The sequence below is a fragment of the Lactuca virosa genome, chromosome 7, assembly GCF_052849685.1.
Source record: "Lactuca virosa cultivar CGN04683 chromosome 7, Lactuca_virosa_CGN04683_v6, whole genome shotgun sequence".
NCBI classification, from domain to species: Eukaryota; Viridiplantae; Streptophyta; class Magnoliopsida; order Asterales; family Asteraceae; genus Lactuca; species Lactuca virosa.
The window spans coordinates 30,229,173-30,250,539 of NC_136432.1; the positions used below are offsets into that span (position 1 = coordinate 30,229,173).

The following is a 21,367-nucleotide window of genomic DNA, read 5'->3' on the forward strand; positions in this document are numbered from 1 at the left end:
AATTCAGCTTCCATAGTTGTACATCATGCGGGATCATTAAGGGCTAGACGATGTTAGGTAGGAACCGCAAGGAACGCTCGTCTATTAAGGTCATACCATATAGTTCAATCAGTGAATTGACATGGAAACATCTTGCCAGCTTGTCCTCGAGTTGTGACACCAGGTGTAGGTAGTGTCGGTGCAGGTTATGTAGCTTCATCGATCACATGTGATGACAATGGTTGCGCAATGGGTGATAGTGGTTCGGGAGGTGGCTCCTACTAAACAGGTGTCATTGTGGTTGTGGACTATGGTTGAGCAGCATCTGAATTAACTAAATTTTGCACTGGAGGTAAAACATTGGTGGGTGTTGTTGTAGATGCATCAGAAGGATTAGATAGCGGCATGGATAAATCATAATAATTCATATGGGCATTTAAAAGCTGTGGTTCAGACTGAGTGAAAGACAGAATACTAGATGGAGACGACACTGTGGTGGTTACAAAGGGAGATATAACAGGAAATGTAGATTCATCAAAGATATCGTCTCGAGATATATAAATTCATCATTTACTTTTGTCTAGACATTTACGCCATTTTTTTATGGAACTATACCCAAGAAAGACACATAATTTAGACCAAAATTCAAGTTTATGGGAATTGTACTTTCATAAACTAGGTCACCAAGCACACCCAAAATTTTGGAGGAATGAGTAATTTGGTTTTACCTTGAGGAGGCGTGTGATAGGTGTGGAGTTGTTTATGGTTCAGATTGGCATAAAATTTATGAGGTAGCATGTAGTACAAAAAGCTTCATCCCAAAAATGAAGTAGGAGAGAAGAATGAGCCAGTAAAGCCAAACCTATCTCAACTATGTGTCTATGTTCTCTTTTAGCGATTTCGTTCTGTTGAGAGGTGTGGAGGCAAGACACACGATGAGAAATACCCGTGGTTTGGAAGTATTTGTGGAGTTTATGATACTCACCTCCCCAATCGGATTGAACTATGCAGATTTTGGAATTTAAGAGACGTTCAACATGATTTTGAAAGTTATAAAAGATTTGTTCAACATCAGATTTGTTTTTCATACGATAAATCCAAGTATAGCGACTATAATCAACTAGAAAACTAACATAATATTTAAAACCACCACTAGACACTTGAGCAGGTCCCCAAACATCAGTGTGAACCAACTCAATTGGACAAGATGTAACACGAACAAAATTGTTATAAGACAGTTGATGACTCTTAGCACGCTGACAAGCATCACACACTGACAACTTATTATCAAACAAACAACCAAAATTATTTTACTTTAAAATAGACCTCACGACTTCTGATGTAGGATGACCAAGACGTTGATGCCACTGTCATGAAGACACTCTAACACTGGATGATGCATGATGATGGGTACTTGATGAACGACTGATATACACCGGATAAAGACCACCTTTGCTTTAACCAAATAGGAGGGTTTTCTCTATGACCTTGTCCTTCACAAAGAAAACATGTTTGTGAATTTCAATGAATACATTATTATTAAACATGAGTTTATTAGCAGAAAAAAGATTTTTGTGGATTTTAGGAACATATAGAATATTTTTAAGAGCAAGAGTTTTTCCTAAACTAGAAATTTGTGAATAACCAATATGAGAGATGTTCAAACCTGCTCCATTTGGCACCTGGACTTGGTCTTTACCCTGATATCGCTCTTGAACTGAGAGCCGATGTAGATCACTAGTGAGGTGATCTGTTGTGTCTGTGTCATTATACCAAATATAGCATCATTGTTGTAACTTCCAGTTGTGGCATTATTTCCTCCACGATATTCATCTGATTGATATGTGTGACTGAACTTATTTCGATAATTCAGTTTCGTATGACCAGGTGTGTTGCAAACCTGGTAGCATGGGCCACCATTATTTCTGCCACGACCACGCCCTCGGCCCCGATAGCTGTTGCCTCCACCGTGATAGTTAGATCGCTGGTTGTTGTTGTTGTTACCGGTGAAATTGCACCGAGGTGGATTTGAATCTTGTTGTCGAATTGCATTGCTGGCAGAGGTGGCGAATTCAATTGTGGTATTCATCGCATTCGCTTGGGCTTCATGTGCGATAAGGTAGGAGTGAAAATCAGGAAGTGTCACCGCCTGTTGATTGCTCAACATTGTGATTGTAGTGAATAAATATCAATGACATGGCCCCAATCCAGAAAGAATGTACCCTATCACTTCCTCATCTGTCATAGGGTGGCCCATATTGGCCATGGTGTCATCCAAGGCTGTCATTTTCCAGTAATACTCGGATACAGACGAGTCTCCTTTCTTTGTAGTTAATTTTTTTTGCGTATTTGAATTGAGTTACCTCGGTGTTGGGCTCAGAACATTGTATGAAGGAAGGTCCACAATTCTTTTGATGTATTTGAACATCGAGTGAGTTGGGCGAGAACATCTTCCATCATGGAGGACAGAAGAGAACCAAAAATCGCTTGGTATTGAACAAACCATGTAGTATAGGCCATATTGTCACTTTCTTTTGCATCTGCGCCTGTTCCAATGACGTGTTTGGCGGCAGGAGCTGGTGTGGTACCATCTAGGTACCCATAGAGTTGAACACCATGCAAGATGGGGACAACTTGCGCTTTCCAGAGAAGGAAGTTGGTGCGAGTTAATTTTTAGGAGATCGCAGTGGCGATCTTTGAGGATTTAATGGAAGAAGACGTAATGGCATATCTGAAGAGAAGATTAGAAAGGATGAAGAAAATTGGAACCCTAGGATGGGCTCTGATACTAGGATAAACAGAGTTATTAGCCACATCAAAACTATTGGGTTTCATTCATTATATAGGTACATATATACAAAGAGATAATTATCAGATCCTTATAAATCAGATCTTATCTTTACAACAATATAACTAATTTGTTCTTATCTCTAAGTACCTCGTTTACATAATGATAATGCACATAATGATATGAAAAACTTAGAGTTTATCTAATTTATCATTTGTTGCCTTTACGATATTTGATCCTAGTGGTCCATAGTGGTCTAATTAACCTTGATTTCCATTGTGTTTCCTTTACGAATCTTGGTGGTGAGACATTTACCCAAAAACATATATTTTTTGTCCTTATGGTTCGACCTTTACAAACACTCATGGTGGTTTTTTAAAGAACACTTTATCATCATTTCGGGTGGCTCATTCCTTTATGGAATGTCATGGTGGGTTCCCCCTGAATCCTTTATAAGTAATCCTGATGGCTCTATCTTTATGGAATATTTTGTTGGGTTCAAATCTTTCATCATTGATCATGTTGGCCTTGCATTTATAGATTATCGCGGTGGATTCTAATCTATTTGGTTACCTAAAATCTTTGTAGATAGGTTATCGTAATGGGTTGGAACTTTCCTTTATCTTTGATCTTGTGGCCACGCCTTTAAGGATTTTTATGGTGGATATTGTTTTCCCATAACTTTTTCTATAAGATTAATGTGAGTAACTTAGTGTTTAGGCTTTTCAGCCTCCGCTCGAAGACCACACTTTTGACCTCTCCTAGTTCACCATAATCTCTTATGTAATATCAACGAGTAATGTTTCCCTAAGAGACAAATTGAGTGGCTGTCAACAGATGGAGTGACTTCTCCGTCAAAACACAAGAGCGTCTCGAGTCAGTTAGACCACGTGTGGAGTTTCTTGGCTAATTGGTGATTACTTTCACATCTATTTTATTGGGAAAATTCCAGTTCTTTAATATCCCTAGCAAACTAATTATAAACCATAGTACGTTCGCACATTGAGATGGTCACTACGGAGGATAAAAATAGAAAAAGTATTTAAGCAACCCTCTAAGTCTTACAAGTTAATCAGAATTGAAATTCAATCGATGACGTATTGGCCTACCAATAGCTAATCTTTTTGAAACGTTTTGAAATGGTTAGAGTGGAATACTTGTAATCCAAAATGGATTTGTATAGTATGATGTAGTTTTATGTATTATTTTCTTTGGCAGCTTCTTAGTTATATTGCAATAACATATTATGCCTTTTAAAGAAAAGCATCAAAATTGCTAATATGGACTTACAAATGGATAAAAATAATAAAATTTATGAGAATTACAGTCATGATTCTAAAAGGCGTGTAAAGACATGTCATGGCGCAAGGTGTGGTATATCAATCTCAAAAAGATCCAATGTGGATTTGTTAGTGTGACATCCAAATAACGTGTATATACACCTTATTGCGTTATGACACGAGTTTTTTTCAAGACTTGTTTTTTTTATAATCGGTTATATATGTAATAATTGAGTTTTTGTTAACTTTTTAATAGTAAGTCTTTGATATAGCACTTCTAAAAACTTGATATATTTAATATAATTTTACAATTATTTTATTTATCATTTTTAATGTATTTAAAATTGTCACGACTTGAAAAACGTTATGACTTACATTGACTTAAAACTTGACATTGTTGTCACTCTAAGTCCGTTGTGACTTTAAACTTGACATTGCCGTCACGTTACGTTATTTTGTAGAACCTCGGTTATAATATTCATAAAATAATATTCAATAAAAAGGTTATCTTGTTTTCTTAAATTGAGAAACTAGAGTGTAGTAAAGTGATTTTGACTTTATGCAATATCATGTGGACAAACAAAACACCGTAGCTTATATTTATTATTCTAATAGAAGTTATAATAATATATTTAATATGTTATTTTTTTTTTTGTTAAGAGTTCGGCTAAAAATACATTTCATTTACCATATAGATGGTTAAATATGTCTTTTAGTTGTGAAGTATACATTTCAAATCAAATATATGGTTTTTTAATGCAGTGTACTTTTAAAGGCAAGTTCATACGTGCAATAAAATTTCTAGTGTAAAATAGCTAAAATTTGTTTTTATAGTTGCAATACATACCAAAAAATATCCATTATAACGATACATAGCATGTTGTAGTTCTCTCTCTCTCTCTCTCTCTCTCTCTATATATATATATATATATATATATATATATATATATATATATATATATATATATATATATATAAAAGGAGTGGTTCAAACCATAACCTAAAAAAGTTAAGAACATTGAGAACCATTTTTAAATGTTTTCATTAAAGGCATTTTGAAAAAATTAAACATTAATATTATATTAAGCAAACTTTTCCATTCCTTAGTTTACAACTAATTTTCACCGATTGTTTCCACTTGTGGGACAGTCGTCGAACCACCTTCGGGCCGCCGCCGGACCGCTGTCGGACCGCCGTTGGAGTAACACCAAATAAAAGACATTTCTAATCGTATTCACAGCTTAATAAAATAAACATTGTTTTTTTTTGAACAACGGAATATTATAAAACCTAGCAAGGCGCTAGAAAAAGAATTACATCAAAATAGTAGCTGGAATAGGATTATGAAGCCAAGAACACCAACTAAACTTGGCTTTTGTACACCTACTAGAAATCCAAATAAAAGATTTATGAACAACATCATCAAAAATCATAGATTTCTTAGGGGGTAGCCGCTCCAAAAATCAAAGCGTTTCTGAAATTTCAAATACACCAAAAGGATGTCAAGATCACTGCATCAAAAGCTTTACGCTGACCGATTCTCCAAGAGGTTGAAGCAACCGAATTGATAAGAGAGTCCACTGTCAAATGAGAATGAATGTTAACGCCCCACCAGACTGCAATACGGGACCATAAAGCAATCAAATCAGAGCACTTTGCAAAAATATGATCAACAGTCTCCACTCTAGATGAGCAAACGGGACAAGGAATAGAATCCACCAAGATACCCTATAAGATAAACGCTCTCTAGTAGGGTACTTGACAGTCTAATCCTCCAAATAAGAATATTGATCTTAATTGGAACCCAATTATTCCAACGAGTAGAAATACCCCTGTTACTAAGCGTAAAACCATCCAAAATTTTACGAGCCGAAGAAAAAGAAAAGGTATCTGAAAGATCATTAACCCAACCCAGTCTATCTGGAAGCGGACTGAGTTGGAAATCCTGCACAAGTAAAATAAAGTTATCCCATTGCTCCTGTTCCGCTCCACCTCTAGGAATACGTCTAAGGGTATTAACCCCCAATCCCATAGACATCCTATCACAAATAGAAACATGTCTATGCAAATCTAGAGCATAAACTCTAGAAAAAAAGGCAGACAAAGGCACATCACCCCTCCACACATCATGCCAAAAATAAGTACGAGTACCATATCCAACTTTAATGGGGCAAAGAGATTGAAGGTCAATATCTTTCTGGCGTAACTGGGAGAACATACGAATAACCCCAATCCAAGGGCCTTGGCCAATAATAGGATAGCTCGAGTTCATGCATCATCCACCGAAATATCATAGCCCTATTAAAAGAGAAAAGACTACCAATCCCCAATCCTCCTTCGTCCCTAGAAGCTATAACTCTATCCCATCTAAACCAATGCATATGATGTTAATCCCCGTCTGCACCCCAAAAGAATCTCGCCCTCATTCCTTCTAAAGCCTTCAAAACCGAAAGAGGAGCAAGAAACACAGACATCCAGTAGCTCCCTAACGAACCCAACACAGACTTCACCAAAGTAAGTCGACCTCCAAATGAAAGACACTTATCCTTCCAATTTGAAAGCTTAAATCGAAATATATCAATCACAGAAACCCAAGAAGAAGTTCGAGTCATAGCCTGACCCACCAGGATACCAAGATGGGAAAAAGGGAGAGTAGAAGCTTCACAGCCAATCCTATTTGCCACAACAAGAACTTAGGAAAGAGGAATTCCAACACCAATCAATTTACTTTTAGATAAATTGATTTTCAGCCCTGAAGCCAAGTAAAAACACCTGAGAATACGAATAAGACATTTCACATTTTCAGGATCCCAAGAAGAGACCAACATAACATCATCAGCATAAAGGAGATGAGAAATCTCAATTCCTAAAATAGAAATCCCCCTGAAAGCATTCCCCATTCGAACCCTCATCAAAGCAACATGTAAACCCTCCATTGCCAAAATAAAATAGAAAAGGGGACAACGGATCACCCTGTCTCAACCCACGATGAATTTTGAATTCATCAGTCGGGGAACCATTAACCAACACAGAAGCCCTACCAGTGGACAATACCTCTTTAATCCACTGACACCACATAGACCCAAATCCCATAATCAACATAATTTCTAATAAGTAATCCCGTGATAACAAATCATATGATTTCTCAAAATCCACCTTAAGAATCATCATAGGATTTCCGGAAGCCTTACTCCAAGCAACCAATTCATTCAGAAGAAAAGGACCATCCGGGATCTGTCTGCCTTTGATAAAAGCATATTGCTCAAGGCTAACAACACTATGGATAACTTCCACAAGACCATTAGCTATAAGTTTACTGTCACACCCTCAAAACCAAATGAACGGCGGAAACGTTCTGGGGTGGAGGACGTCATGTACAGTATCACAACAATGCAAGTAGTAAACAAGCAACAACATCATCCATTGCATTAATAATATAATTCCATACAAGTGTGTTCCGTTAAGTTTTAAAGACACCAAAACAATATACATCAAAAATATAAGATGAGTCTTGAACGAGCTCCATCTTCTCAAAACCTGGCTCCGGTACCTGTCTACTGGTGACCTGAGAATACAAGTTATTTTGAAAGAGTTTATCAGCTTTAGAGCTGGTGAGTTCATAAGTATATTAGCGTCTATGTTTGTATGAAAGCATTTGAAAGATGTTTTGTAAGATGTACTGTGTGTTTGTAAAAGTTTTGTATTTGTTTGAACTATCCTAGAAAACCCTATGTTTCCTACTAAAAGTAGCCTTATACCAAGGCATCTAGTGTCTGTGTGTGTATCCTTTGTAAAAGTGAGTATTTTCCCAAATCCGACTATCATTAACCAAAAATATAGTTTTTACATTATTGTTTATTGTGTGAAATCACAAAGTAAAATGTAAAGGGAAAATGTTATAGTACTTTAATGTAGTATTATGAAACTACTGTTGTACTAACTACCTTAAACCAATTGTATATTTTAAGGTAACATGTGATCGGCCTGTATCTTGCTACCGACTCAATAGTAAAGTGACAATGTAAGATGCCACAAAAATGACATTTGGCACCCGTAGACTTGCAAGTCCCACTGTAGCGAGCAGCAATGTGTAGGATAGTCAATCCAGTATAGATCTATACACAAACTCATACGCTCCCCAATTAAGGAGATTCTGATACAAAAACAGTCATGGCAGGTAGTGCCATGCCCTGTTTAATGGCTCACATAAATGTATTAATGTAAATGTTATGTGAATTGTGTGCTAGCTGTATTGTGTGTTCTTTCTCTGTCTAGCCTGTATGTTTGTTTCTCATCACTCTGTTTCATGTTTGTTTCTTATTATAGTATGTATTGACTCATGTATGAACTGACTCATTGTATGTTTCATCGTTCTAGTAATAGTATCTTCCTAAACTACCCCTATGGTAGCTTACTAGCAATGTATGAACATGTTTGTATACCCTTGCTACCCAAGGGTATGGACTTGAATGAAGGAAAACCTTTTATATCTATATACATATGCATAATATATAACTAGGATTCAAACGACCCTCGGACAACTAACCTTGATACCCTAAGACCACAATCAAACAAGAACAGGAAGTAGGGTAGACTAGCAGTCCTAAGTCCTTCCAATCCTACTTATATAACTATATTTATATAGATACACATACTATAAGTTAGAAGAGGTTGATAACAAACCTTTTATATCTATATACATATACATAATATATAACTAGGATTCAAACGACCCTCGGACAACTAACCTTGATACCCTAAGACCACAATCAAACAAGAACAGGAAGCAGGGTAGACTAGCAGTCCTAAGTCCTTCTTAATCCTACTTATATAACTATATTTATATAGATACACATAACATAAGTTAAAAGAGTTTGATAAATGTATTTGACAATAAAAGAGTTTGTAAAACAGTTTGAGGTAAAACAGTTTGAAAAGTAAGAAAACCATTTGCTTGGTAGTTATTAATCACATGTGATTGATATAATAACTACAATTGTTCAACTTGTATCCCCCCCCCCATAAAAGCATTTAAAAACATTTAAAAGGTTAATTAAGGGGTATGAACTCACCTGTAGTTGGTGGTTTGGATGAACTGAAGAAATAGGATTGTTAGGTGTCAAGTGAAGACTTGTACACACACAATGATCCTATTTAACATATAAATACAACATATATGTATCTAATTAGCCTTTAAACAACTAATTAGCAAAGTTAAGACATCCTAAGACAAGTTAAACACCTTATATAAGTGTTATAAGCCTCAAGGAATGCATCTAAGTGTTGTAGAACAATGCTATAGGGTTTAGGGTTCAAAAGAAACCCTAACTTGAGTTTACGGTTTTGTGACCTCAACCCAATGGGTTTACGGTCGTAAACCCTAGAGTTTACGGCCGTAAACTCCCCCTATTTTGACCATTTGTTGATTTGAAGGTTTCTAAGTCCATTGAAGTGTTTCCACTTGAAGTATAAGCCTAAGGAAGAAGCTAGGGCACCATTCCACTCCTATTTGGAGTTTACGGCCCAAAGACCACATCCCTTTGGGTTTACGGTCGTAAACCCTTATGGATGTTGGTATCTTGATGATTTCAAGTCCTTAACACATCAAGGTAAGGATCCAAGTTAGTTACCTAGGCTTAGGAAGGGACTAGGGACATTTTGGTCCCTTAAAATGGGTTTACGGTTCAAGAATGTTCTTGGACCGTAAACACCATTTTCTTGGTGTTTCTTGAATGTTTTCATGTTATAATGAAGTATAGCAAGCTTAAACACACTCTAGGATAGAAGTACTTACTATATGGAAGCTTGAAATGAGCCAAAATGCCAAGAACACTAGTGTGTGTTCTTGGTGTTCTTGGTGAAAATGGAAGAATCAACCTTTTGGAATGATTTCACGGTTAGAAAGGTGTTAAAACACTAGATTTAGTGATCTACTAACTTGAAATGGTTGAAAACACTTACTAGATCGAGATCTAGAGTAAATCCCGGGATGATACTTGAGAGGATTTGCTTTTGTTCTTGAGAAATTTGGAAAAATGACATAAAATGACAAGTGTCATATATATACTCCAAATTTCTGGGTTTTTGGCTGAAAATATTTTATTCCGGCAGTAAACTCCAATTTCCTGAAGTTTAGGAATAACAGTGTTGCACTATAACCCTAGGGCATCCTCTCTCCTGGTATCTCCTAAAGTGTAAATCCTAAAATAATCAAACTTAATCCAAAAAGTCTGAAAATTTAACTGTAACTGATTTGACTTCTATTTAATAGACATGTTGTACATAATGGAAATTTCGGGTTGTCACATCATCCCCTCCTTAGAAGGAATTTCGTCCCGAAATTAGAATTTAAGCAAATAAGTAGTTACAAGGAACTAAGTAAAAAGACGAGGATATTTCAGTTTCATCTTATCCTCTCGCTCCCAAGTGAATTCAGGTCCTCGCTTGGCGTTCCAGCGAACCTTCACTATCGGGATGCGGCTTTGTTTCGTTTGCTTGACCTCCCGGTCCATGATCTCTACTGGTTCTTCCACGAAGTTGAGGCTCTCGTTGATCTCGATCTCGTCGAGTGGGATTACAAGAGTCTCGTCAGACAGACACTTTTTCAAGTTCGAGATGTGGAAGGTAGAATGTACGTTACTGAGTTCGCTCGGTAACTTAAGTTTGTAAGCTACAGGGCCGATTCTGGCAAGAATCTCGAAAGGCCCAATGTACCTTGGATTTAGCTTTCCACGCTTTCCAAAGCGTATCAAGCCCTTCCAGGGTGAGACTTTCAACAGAACATGGTCGCTTACCTGGAATTCCAACGGTTTCCTTCGTTTATCAGCGTAGCTTTTCTGTCGGTCTCTGGAGGCTTTCAGTCGTTCACGGATCTGAACGATCTTCTCCGTCGTTTCCCGTATGATTTCCAGACCTGTGAGAGTGCTTTCAGGAACTAGTCCCTTAGCTAACTGGGTATCACCCACCTCAGCCCAGCACAGAGGGGATCTGCACTTTCGGCCGTAGAGGGCCTCGAATGGAGCAGCCTTTATGCTTGTGTGATAACTGTTGTTGTAGGAAAATTCTACAAGGGGTAAATGAGTATCCCATGTTTTCCCAAAGTCGATCACACAGGCTCGCAACATGTCCTCTAAGGTTTGGATAGTCCTCTCACTTTGCCCGTCTGTCTGCGGATGGTAGGCTGTACTCATGTCCAGCCTAGTTCCTAAGGAACCTTGTAGTGATTGCCAGAACCTAGAAGTGAACCTACTATCTCTGTCCGAGATAATGGATATAGGAACACCATGCAGTCGTACAATCTCTCTAATGTAAGTTCTTGTAAGCTTCTCCATCTTGTCTGTCTCTTTGATAGGCAGGAAGTGCGCGGACTTGGTCAATCTGTCGACAATGACCCATATGGTATCAAGTCCACCCGTTGTCTTGGGCAACTTGGTTATGAAATCCATAGTGATCCGCTCCCACTTCCATTCTGGGATCTCAGGCTGTTGAAGAAGACCTGAGGGTTTCTGGTACTCGACCTTGACCTTTGCGCAAGTAAGGCATTTACTTACGAAGGTAGCAATCTCTGCTTTCATGTTAGGCCACCAGTATAACTTTTTAAGATCCAGATACATCTTATCTGAACCTGGGTGAACGGAATAACGAGTGTTGTGCGCCTCATTCATGACCAAGTCTCTGAAACCACCTAGTTTCGGGGTCCAGATCCGATCCATGAGATAATAAGCTCCGCCACCCTTAACTTCCAAGTTCTTATCCATCCCTCGCAGGGATTCACTGGTCACATTTTCAGGCTTCAAAGCGTCGAGCTGAGCCGCCTGTATTTGTGTGGATAAGTGCGAATGGATAGTCATAGTCAATGACTTGACTTTACGACCAGAATATTCTTTCCGACTTAGGGCGTCAGCTACTACATTGGCCTTGCCGGGATGATAACGAATTTTGCATTCGTAGTCACTGAGTAGCTCGACCCACCGTCGTTGTCTCATGTTGAGCTCCTTCTGATCGAATATGTGTTGTAGGCTCTTGTGGTCCATAAAGATTGTGCTCTTTGTACTGTACAGGTAGTGTCTCCAGATCTTCAAAGCAAAAACAACTGCTCCTAGTTCAAGATTGTGCGTCGTATAGTTGACCTCCTGTGTTTTCAGCTGCCTCGAGGCATAGGCGATGACCTTACCTCGCTGCATCAGAACACATCCGAGACCTTGGTTTGATGCATCGCAATAGACAACGAAGTCTTCTATCCCTTCGGGGAGGGATAGTATTGGTGCGGTGCACAAGGCTCGTTTGAGCGTTTGGAACGCTCTCTCTTGCTTTTCTTCCCAGTCAAAGGATACACCCTTCTGGGTAAGCGTTGTAAGAGGCTTTGCAATGCGGGAGAAGTTCTGAATGAACCGGCGATAGTAGCCAACGAGGCCTAGAAATTGACGAATTTTTGTAGGCGTCTTCGGTGCTGACCATCTCTCAATGGCTTTGATTTTGGATGGGTCTACGTGGATTCCCTCTTCGCTAACCACGTGCCCTAAAAATTCGACTCGTCGGATCCAAAATTCGCATTTCGAGAATTTCGCAAAAAGCTTCTCCGCGCGCAGGGTTTCTAAGACTTGTCGCAGATGTTGACTATGTTCTTCCTTATTACGAGAGTAGATAAGTATGTCATCGATGAAGACGATGACGAACTGATCCAAGTAAGGACGACACACCCTATTCATTAAGTCCATGAATACAGCGGGCGCGTTTGTTAATCCGAACGGCATCACTACGAATTCGTAGTGCCCATAACGAGTTCGGAAGGCTGTCTTTGGAACATCCTCCCCTAGCACTCGTAACTGGTGATATCCGGATCTTAAGTCGATTTTAGAAAAGAAATTCGCCCCTTGAAGTTGATCGAATAAATCGTCAATCCGAGGCAAAGGATAACGATTCTTGACGGTCAGTTTGTTGAGCTCCCTGTAGTCGATGCACATACGAAAAGATCCGTCTTTCTTCTTGACGAACAAGACTGGAGCTCCCCATGGTGAGAAGCTTGGTCTTATAAATCCCTTGCTGAGCAGTTTGTTAAGTTGACAGGATAGTTCTTGCATCTCTGCAGGTGCTAGACGATAAGGCGATTTGGCTACGGGGGTAGCCCCTGGAACTAAGTCGATTCTGAACTCGACTTGTCGTTGTGGAGGTAATCCTGGTAGCTCTTCTGGAAAGACGTCGGGAAAGTCGTGTACTACTGGAATGTTCTGAATAGATTTAGTTGCTTGGCTCACATCGACAACATGAGCAAGGAATGCGCGACATTCCTTTCGCAAGAATTTCTGAGCTTGAACGCTCGATATGATACGAAGGTTCGTGCCGGGTTTGTCGCCATAAACTATTAGGGTTTCGCCAGACGAAATATTTAGGCGGACTGCCTTTTCGTAACACATGATGTCGGCACGCTGAAGACTCAACCAATCCATGCCAATGATGACGTCGAAACTTTTAATTGAGACTGGCATGAGATCGATCGAGAATGAATGGCTATCTAAAGTTAAGGTACACCCTATGTAAATGCAGCTAGTGCTCTCTGTCTTCCCATTAGCCATTTCTACTGTGAACGGTTCTTTGAGTGCTCGTGATTTTTGCTTAAGTAAATGAGCAAATTTTTGATTCACGAAGCTCCTCTCCGATCCACTATCAAATAGTATACAAGCATAAGAGTTGTCGAGGAAAAACGTACCAGTGACCACTGTGGGGTCGGCAACCGCCTCCTCATGACCTATAGCCAGAACTCTTCCTACTCCACCGGCATTCCCTGCCTTGGGGCAGTTCCTCTTGTAGTGGCCCACAGCGCCACAGTTGTAGCAAGATTGGCCCACTCCAGCAGCGGGGACTTGGGTGATTGGCCTCGCCGGAGATTTACAGAAACGGGCTGTATGCCCCTTCCTGTTGCAGTTTACACACTGCATGTCCCGACAGGCTCCCATATGATGGTAGTTGCACTTGTTGCATAAAGGCAAACTTCCAGAATACTGCTTTATTGGAATAGCAACAGTGGCAGGTGCTGTCGCACTATGGACTGCCACCGTCTGCTGTTTCTTCGCAGCCTTCTTCTTTTTCTTGTCATCCCAGAATTTCCGCTTGGACTCTGCAGTTCTGGCGGTTTCTGAGATGGCCAGGGTGGTTGTTGCAGCCGGGGTACGGGCCTCGTGGTCAACTAGCTGCTGTGCCAATCGCTTGGCACTATCAAATGTAGTGGGGCGTGATGACAATACATTTCCCTGGTATGGTGGCACCAGCCCCCATATATACCTCTCGATCTTCTTTCCCTCTGTATGAATCATGTTGGGACACAAGGCCACCAGTTCACAGAACCTGGCGGTATATGCTACGATGTCGGTGCCTTTCATGGTTAGGCGCCAAAGTTCTTCCTCCAGCTTTTGGATCTCGCCCCTCGGGCAATACTCCTCAATCATGAGGTCTTTTAAAGTATCCCAGCCCATATCATTTGCCACTGAAAGAGATAGTGACTTAACATGGCTATTCCACCATGTTAGGGCTCTGGTTTCAAAGGTGCAAGCAGCGAACTTCACCTTGCTCCCTTCTGGACAGGAGCAGATTGCGAAAACCGATTCGGTTTTCTCAAACCATTGCGAGAGTACAATGACTCCGCCAGTTCCTCTGAAGGATAATGGCTTGCAGTTTGTAAAATCTTTGTAGGAGCACTCTCTCGAGCGCACAGGGGTTTCAACCTGTATTGTTGGAATAGGAGTCCCTCCTCCAGTGGAACTTGAAGAATGATATTCAGCCATGGCTGTTGCCACAGCCGCAGCTACAGCAGCATTGAGGGCTGCTGTATCAAATTGAGGAATAGGTGGTGGAGGATTACGTCTTGTTGACTTACGTGGAGGCATCTTTTAGCTGAAAGTTTAGAATGAATAAGATATTGATAAGAATTTGACATGAACATTGATGAGAATGACTCATGGACTAACTCTCCATAGCCCAACAGCATAATTAAATGGAATACTGGAATGAAGATGAAAGCATTTGGAGAATAATTTCCATTAGATTTTTATATCTGTCAAAGATATTGGAATTACAGATGTAATGAGTTTGGGGAAAAATGACCTAGAAGTAGGTCTTACATCAACCAAGATGGAAGATTTTGACAGCATACTACCTAATCAAAACCTAGCAGGTCTAAGATTTATAAGGATAAAAATTAGACTTAAGTTTTTACATAACTAGTTATATCCAAAAGAGAAGTCGGTAAGATTTTAACGACGACGAGAACTGCTTGAGTGAGTCCTTGAATCCGATAGGAGACGCTCTATGTCCCTCACACGCCTATCAGACCTTGCTTGCTGAGCTCGAAGTTCCCTGACTTCGGCTCGGGTTTCAGCAAGTTCCCTCTGAAGCATTACATTGCTAACCTGAGCCCTTTCATGAGCGGACTCCAGCTGGCGAATGCGGACAGTGTTAATACCAGAATTGGCATCCACTTCTACTACCCGGTCGATAGCTGCTCGACCCTGCTCGGTGTTCCGAGCAATCCTACGAACCATGATAGGTAGGACCCTATCAGCTGAACCTCCCTCAGTGAGGTTGTAGAAGCTTCTGTCTCCATTGTAAGGAAAAGGTTGACCTTGTTCCTGACTCCACCTATTTAAGTTTGTGGCCCACATAGGTGTGGGTCCTTGAAATGCGGGACGAGGGTTTGGGTTTTGAACAGCTGGGGGTTGGTTGTTGACTTCTGGCTCCGAGTCGGAACCATCAGAAAAACCTTCAGCTTCATAATTATCTAAAGGAATTGGGTGATTATCTTCTGGTTCTTCTTCCAGCCATTCTGCGTTGTCGTGGTTGGGATAGTACGGGTCTCCGGGAAGATGAAATCCAGCCATTAAATCTACGCGAGAAAAGGGATATAAGAAATAACTAAATTAGACTAACTAACTAAATAAATAATTATAAGATGATCTTTATCAGTTGCCTCAATACTTGTTTAAAGCATACCAGTTATATGTCATGCAGACGGGATAGACCTTCGAATAAGTAACCCTAACCCTAAGCCCACAACCAAACAAGGAACAGGAAGTAAGGCAAAGATCACAGATTCTAAGTCTATGACATCCTAGTACATATAACTTTAGTGTATCCACTAAACAACCATTGATATACTAATAAAGACCTTTAGTTCTCGAATAAGTAATTATAGTAACACAAAATACTCCTATAGTATTTTAAGTTTAATGTTTTGTTCTACTGTTCTTGTTGTAGAAGTGTTGGTAAGTTTTTTTTTTTTTTTTTTTTTTACTTGTTGCAACCTCACAACCACACTTAGGCACATGCTAATCACTCCTCGGATAATGTAGTTGATCATGCTACATCTTCCCAGGGTTGACCATATGTCTCTAAGTCTGCTTGTGTTGTCCAACAATCGTAATACTTTTGTTCTGTCCTAGTGACACTGATTTTAGTATGAATGCAGGTATGTATACTTTATTAAATATTTTATTATTTAAAGTATAAACTCTTCATCAGAGTATTTTAAATCCCGCTTGTGTTTATAGTTCGTATATCTTTTATGGGTTGATACACTCGATTCACTATAAACAATGCTCTGATACCAATCTGTCACACCCTCAAAACCAAATGAACGGCGGAAACGTTCTGGGGTGGAGGACGTCATGTACAGTATCACAACAATGCAAGTAGTAAACAAGCAACAACATCATCAATTGCATTAATAATATAATTCCATACAAGTGTGTTCTGTTAAGTTTTAAAGACACCAAAACAATATACATCAAAAATATAAGATGAGTCTTGAACGAGCTCCATCTTCTTAAAACCTGGCTCCGGTACCTGTCTACTGGTGACCTGAGAATACAAGTTATTTTGAAAGAGTTTATCAGCTTTAGAGCTGGTGAGTTCATAAGTATATTAGCGTCTGTGTTTGTATGAAAGCATTTGAAAGATGTTTTGTAAGATGTACTGTGTGTTTGTAAAAGTTTTGTATTTGTTTGAACTATCCTAGAAAACCCTATGTTTCCTACTAAAAGTAGCCTTCTACCAAGGCATCTAGTGTCTGTGTGTGTATCCTTTGTAAAAGTGAGTATTTTCCCAAATCTGACTATCATTAACCAAAAATATAGTTTTTACATTATTGTTTATTATGTGAAATCACAAAGTAAAATGTAAAGGGAAAATGTTATAGTACTTTAATGTAGTATTATGAAACTACTGTTGTACTAACTACCTTAAACCAATTGTATATTTTAAGGTAACATGTGATCGGCCTGTATCTTGCTACCGACTCAATAGTAAAGTGACAATGTAAGATGCCACAAAAATGACGTTTGGCACCCGTAGACTTGCAAGTCCCACTGTAGCGAGCAGCAAGGTGTAGGATAGTCAATCCAGTATAGATCTATACACAAACTCATACGCTCCCCAATTAAGGAGATTCTGATACAAAAACAGTCATGGCAGGTAGTGCCTTGCCCTGTTTAATGGCTCACATAAATGTATTAATGTAAATGTTATGTGAATTGTGTGCTAGCTGTATTGTGTGTTCTTTCTCTGTCTAGCCTGTATGTTTGTTTCTCATCACTCTGTTTCATGTTTGTTTCTTATTATAGTATGTATTGACTCATGTATGAACTGACTCATTGTATGTTTCATCGTTCTAGTAATAGTATCTTCCTAAACTACCCCTATGGTAGCTTACTAGCAATGTATGAACATGTTTGTATACCCTTGCTACCCAAGGGTATGGACTTGAATGAAGGAAAACCTTTTATATCTATATACATATGCATAATATATAACTAGGATTCAAACAACCCTCGGACAACTAACCTTGATACCCTAAGACCACAATCAAACAAGAACAGGAAGTAGGGTAGACTAGCAGTCCTAAGTCCTTCCAATCCTACTTATATAACTATATTTATATAGATACACATACTATAAGTTAGAAGAGGTTGATAACAAACCTTTTATATCTATATACATATACATAATATATAACTAGGATTCAAACGACCCTCGGACAACTAACCTTGATACCCTAAGACCACAATCAAACAAGAACAGGAAGCAGGGTAGACTAGCAGTCCTAAGTCCTTCTTAATCCTACTTATATAACTATATTTATATAGATACACATAACATAAGTTAAAAGAGTTTGATAAATGTATTTGACAATAAAAGAGTTTGTAAAACAGTTTGAGGTAAAACAGTTTGATAAACAGTTTGAAAAGTAAGAAAACCATTTGCTTGTTAGTTATTAATCACATGTGATTGATATAATAACTACAATTGTTCAACTTGTATCCCCCCCATAAAAGCATTTAAAAACATTTAAAAGGTTAATTAAGGGGTATGAACTCACCTGTAGTTGGTGGTTTGGATGAACTGAAGAAATAGGATTGCTAGGTGTCAAGTGAAGACTTGTACACACACAATGATCCTATTTAACATATAAATACAACATATATGTATCTAATTAGCCTTTAAACAACTAATTAGCAAAGTTAAGACATCCTAAGACAAGTTAAACACCTTATATAAGTGTTATAAGCCTCAAGGAATGCATCTAAGTGTTGTAGAACAATGCTATAGGGTTTAGGGTTCAAAAGAAACCCTAACTTGAGTTTACGGTTTTGTGACCTCAACCCAATGGGTTTACGGTCGTAAACCCTAGAGTTTACGGCCGTAAACTCCCCCTCTTTTGACCATTTGTTGATTTGAAGGTTTCTAAGTCCATTGAAGTGTTTCCACTTGAAGTATAAGCCTAAGGAAGAAGCTAGGGCACCATTCCACTCCTATTTGGAGTTTACGGCCCAAAGACCACATCCCTTTGGGTTTACGGTCGTAAACCCTTATGGATGTTGGTATCTTGATGATTTCAAGTCCTTAACACATCAAGGTAAGGATCCAAGTTAGTTACCTAGGCTTAGGAAGGGACTAGGGACATTTTGGTCCCTTAAAATGGGTTTACGGTTCAAGAATGTTCTTGGACCGTAAACACCATTTTCTTGGTGTTTCTTGGATGTTTTCATGTTATAATGAAGTATAGCAAGCTTAAACACACTCTAGGATAGAAGTACTTACTATATGGAAGCTTGAAATGAGCCAAAATGCCAAGAACACTAGTGTGTGTTCTTGGTGTTCTTGGTGAAAATGGAAGAATCAACCTTTTGGAATGATTTCACGGTTAGAAAGGTGTTAAAACACTAGATTTAGTGATCTACTAACTTGAAATGGTTGAAAACACTTACTAGATCGAGATCTGGAGTAAATCCCGGGATGATACTTGAGAGGATTTGCTTTTGTTCTTGAGAAATTTGGAAAAATGACATAAAATGACAAGTGTCATATATATACTCCAAATTTCTGGGTTTTTGGCTGAAAATATTTTATTCCGGCAGTAAACTCCAATTTCTTGAAGTTTAGGAATAACAGTGTTGCACTATAACCCTAGGGCATCCTCTCTCCTGGTATCTCCTAAAGTGTAAATCCTAAAATAATCAAACTTAATCCAAAAAGTCTGAAAATTTAACTGTAACTGATTTGACTTCTATTTAATAGACATGTTGTACAGAATGGAAATTTCGGGTTGTCACATTTACCAATAATTTTGTATTGGCAACCAATAAGACTAGTGGGTCTAAAATATTTTGGAGTCTTCGGGTCTCTGATTTTTGGGATAATAGAGAAAAAAGAGGCATTACACCCCTTTGGAATAACAAAATGATGGAAAAAATGATGTACAAACGCCTCAACATCAGTTGCAACAAGATCCCAGTATCTCTTCAAAAACCCAAAAGTAAAACCATTATGTCCTGGGGCTTTAGTAGAGTAACAATCCCAAACTGCCCTTTTTATCCCATCGTAAGAAAAAAGAGACTACAAAAAATCAACCTACAATTGGGTTAAAGTACTAAAAAGAGCACAATCTGTCGCAGGTCTCCACGAAGAACTCTCCTGAAATAAAGACTGAAAATAGTTGTGAAACCCCTCTTTGACCTGGACCGGATTATCCACCCACACGCCATCAATCATGAGACCACGGATAGCAATTTGTCTCATTTTACGGTTAAGAATTCCATGGAAAAATCTAGAGTTCTCATCTCGTTCAATGCCCCATTGAAATTTAGCCTTTTGAGCAATATCAACTTGAACTAAATGATCAAGATCCGACTTCTCCTTCAATAAGGAAACTGTTTGCTCTCTCAAATTAGCAGACCCTTCATCCTCCATGAGACTAATATTAATAGACTCTAATAAATCTTGCAAATTCTTCTTTTTAATACCCACCATGTCCAGGTGATTAGAATGCCACACACTGAGTTTAGATTTAAGAAACTAAAGTTTTTTCTTAAAAATGACCCAAGGGTTAGTCAACTCTGTCCCCACCAACGAGGTAGACCAAGCCTCCCGCGCAACATTATCAAACCCCTCCATATCAAACCATGAATGAAATAAACGAAAAGGTATCGGACCATAATCTTCCCGTTGCTCCAGCAGAAGAATAGGACGGTGATCAGGAATATTCTTTTCCAAGACAATAGCTGAGAGATGAGGAAACAAATCCAAAAAACCTTCCGTGACCAAAAATCTGTCAAGCTTGTTGAATTTGGAACCCCATTTATCGCTCCAAGTGAAACGGGGTCCACCCAAAGGAACATCCACAAGATCAAGAGAGTTAATAAAATCATTAAAAACTCGCGCATAAGACATATTGAAATTCGATCCCAATCTCTCAGAATCATCTCTAACTTCATAGTAATATAAATTTCGTTCCAAAGAAGTCTTTTATTATTTAAACATTGAGGAGCGTACACGACAATAAAAATCACTTGAAGACCTGAACGAACCCAAACCGCCTCAATAGCAACACAGTCATCATGAACAAAAACTCGATTTTGGGAAATAGAATCTAAATCCCAAATAACAAGAATACCCCCAGAAGCTCCATGAGAAGGAGAAAAAGCGTGCATAAAAGAAGAATTACCCCAAAAAGATCTAGCCATAACTAAGTCAACACACTCCAACTTAGTATCTTGTATTGCCAAAAAATTAACTTTATGACGATTACACAATTTTCTAATCCAAATCCTCTTATCTAAGGAGCCCACCCTTGAATATTTATTGAAATACAATTCATTTTGGAAATTGTCTCTCAATGTGCCCTTTTAAAATTTATATAACACGATCCATGCAACAGTCCATATTATAGCCCAACGATTATTCCACTGCAATAGTTTTTTGTAATTCATTTAAAAATGAATTATTTTTATTAACACCATCTGATACACTTTGATTACTCCCCAAAAAAGGAAAA

General features: G+C 38.7%; 1 protein-coding gene across 1 annotated transcript; it reads right to left on the reverse strand.

Moving 5' to 3' along the window:
- Positions 1 to 6,434: 6,434 nt before the first annotated feature.
- LOC145126496 (uncharacterized) lies at positions 6,435 to 21,056 on the reverse strand. The gene is made up of 7 exons (XM_079061855.1): positions 20,891 to 21,056; positions 20,480 to 20,801; positions 20,050 to 20,368; positions 19,795 to 19,929; positions 7,013 to 7,113; positions 6,820 to 6,930; positions 6,435 to 6,720 (listed from the first exon to the last, which is right to left on the reverse strand). Exons 1-7 carry the CDS (start codon positions 21,054 to 21,056, stop codon positions 6,435 to 6,437), a joined length of 1,440 nt encoding a protein of 479 aa, XP_078917981.1.
- Between the last annotated feature and the right edge of the window lie 311 nt (positions 21,057 to 21,367).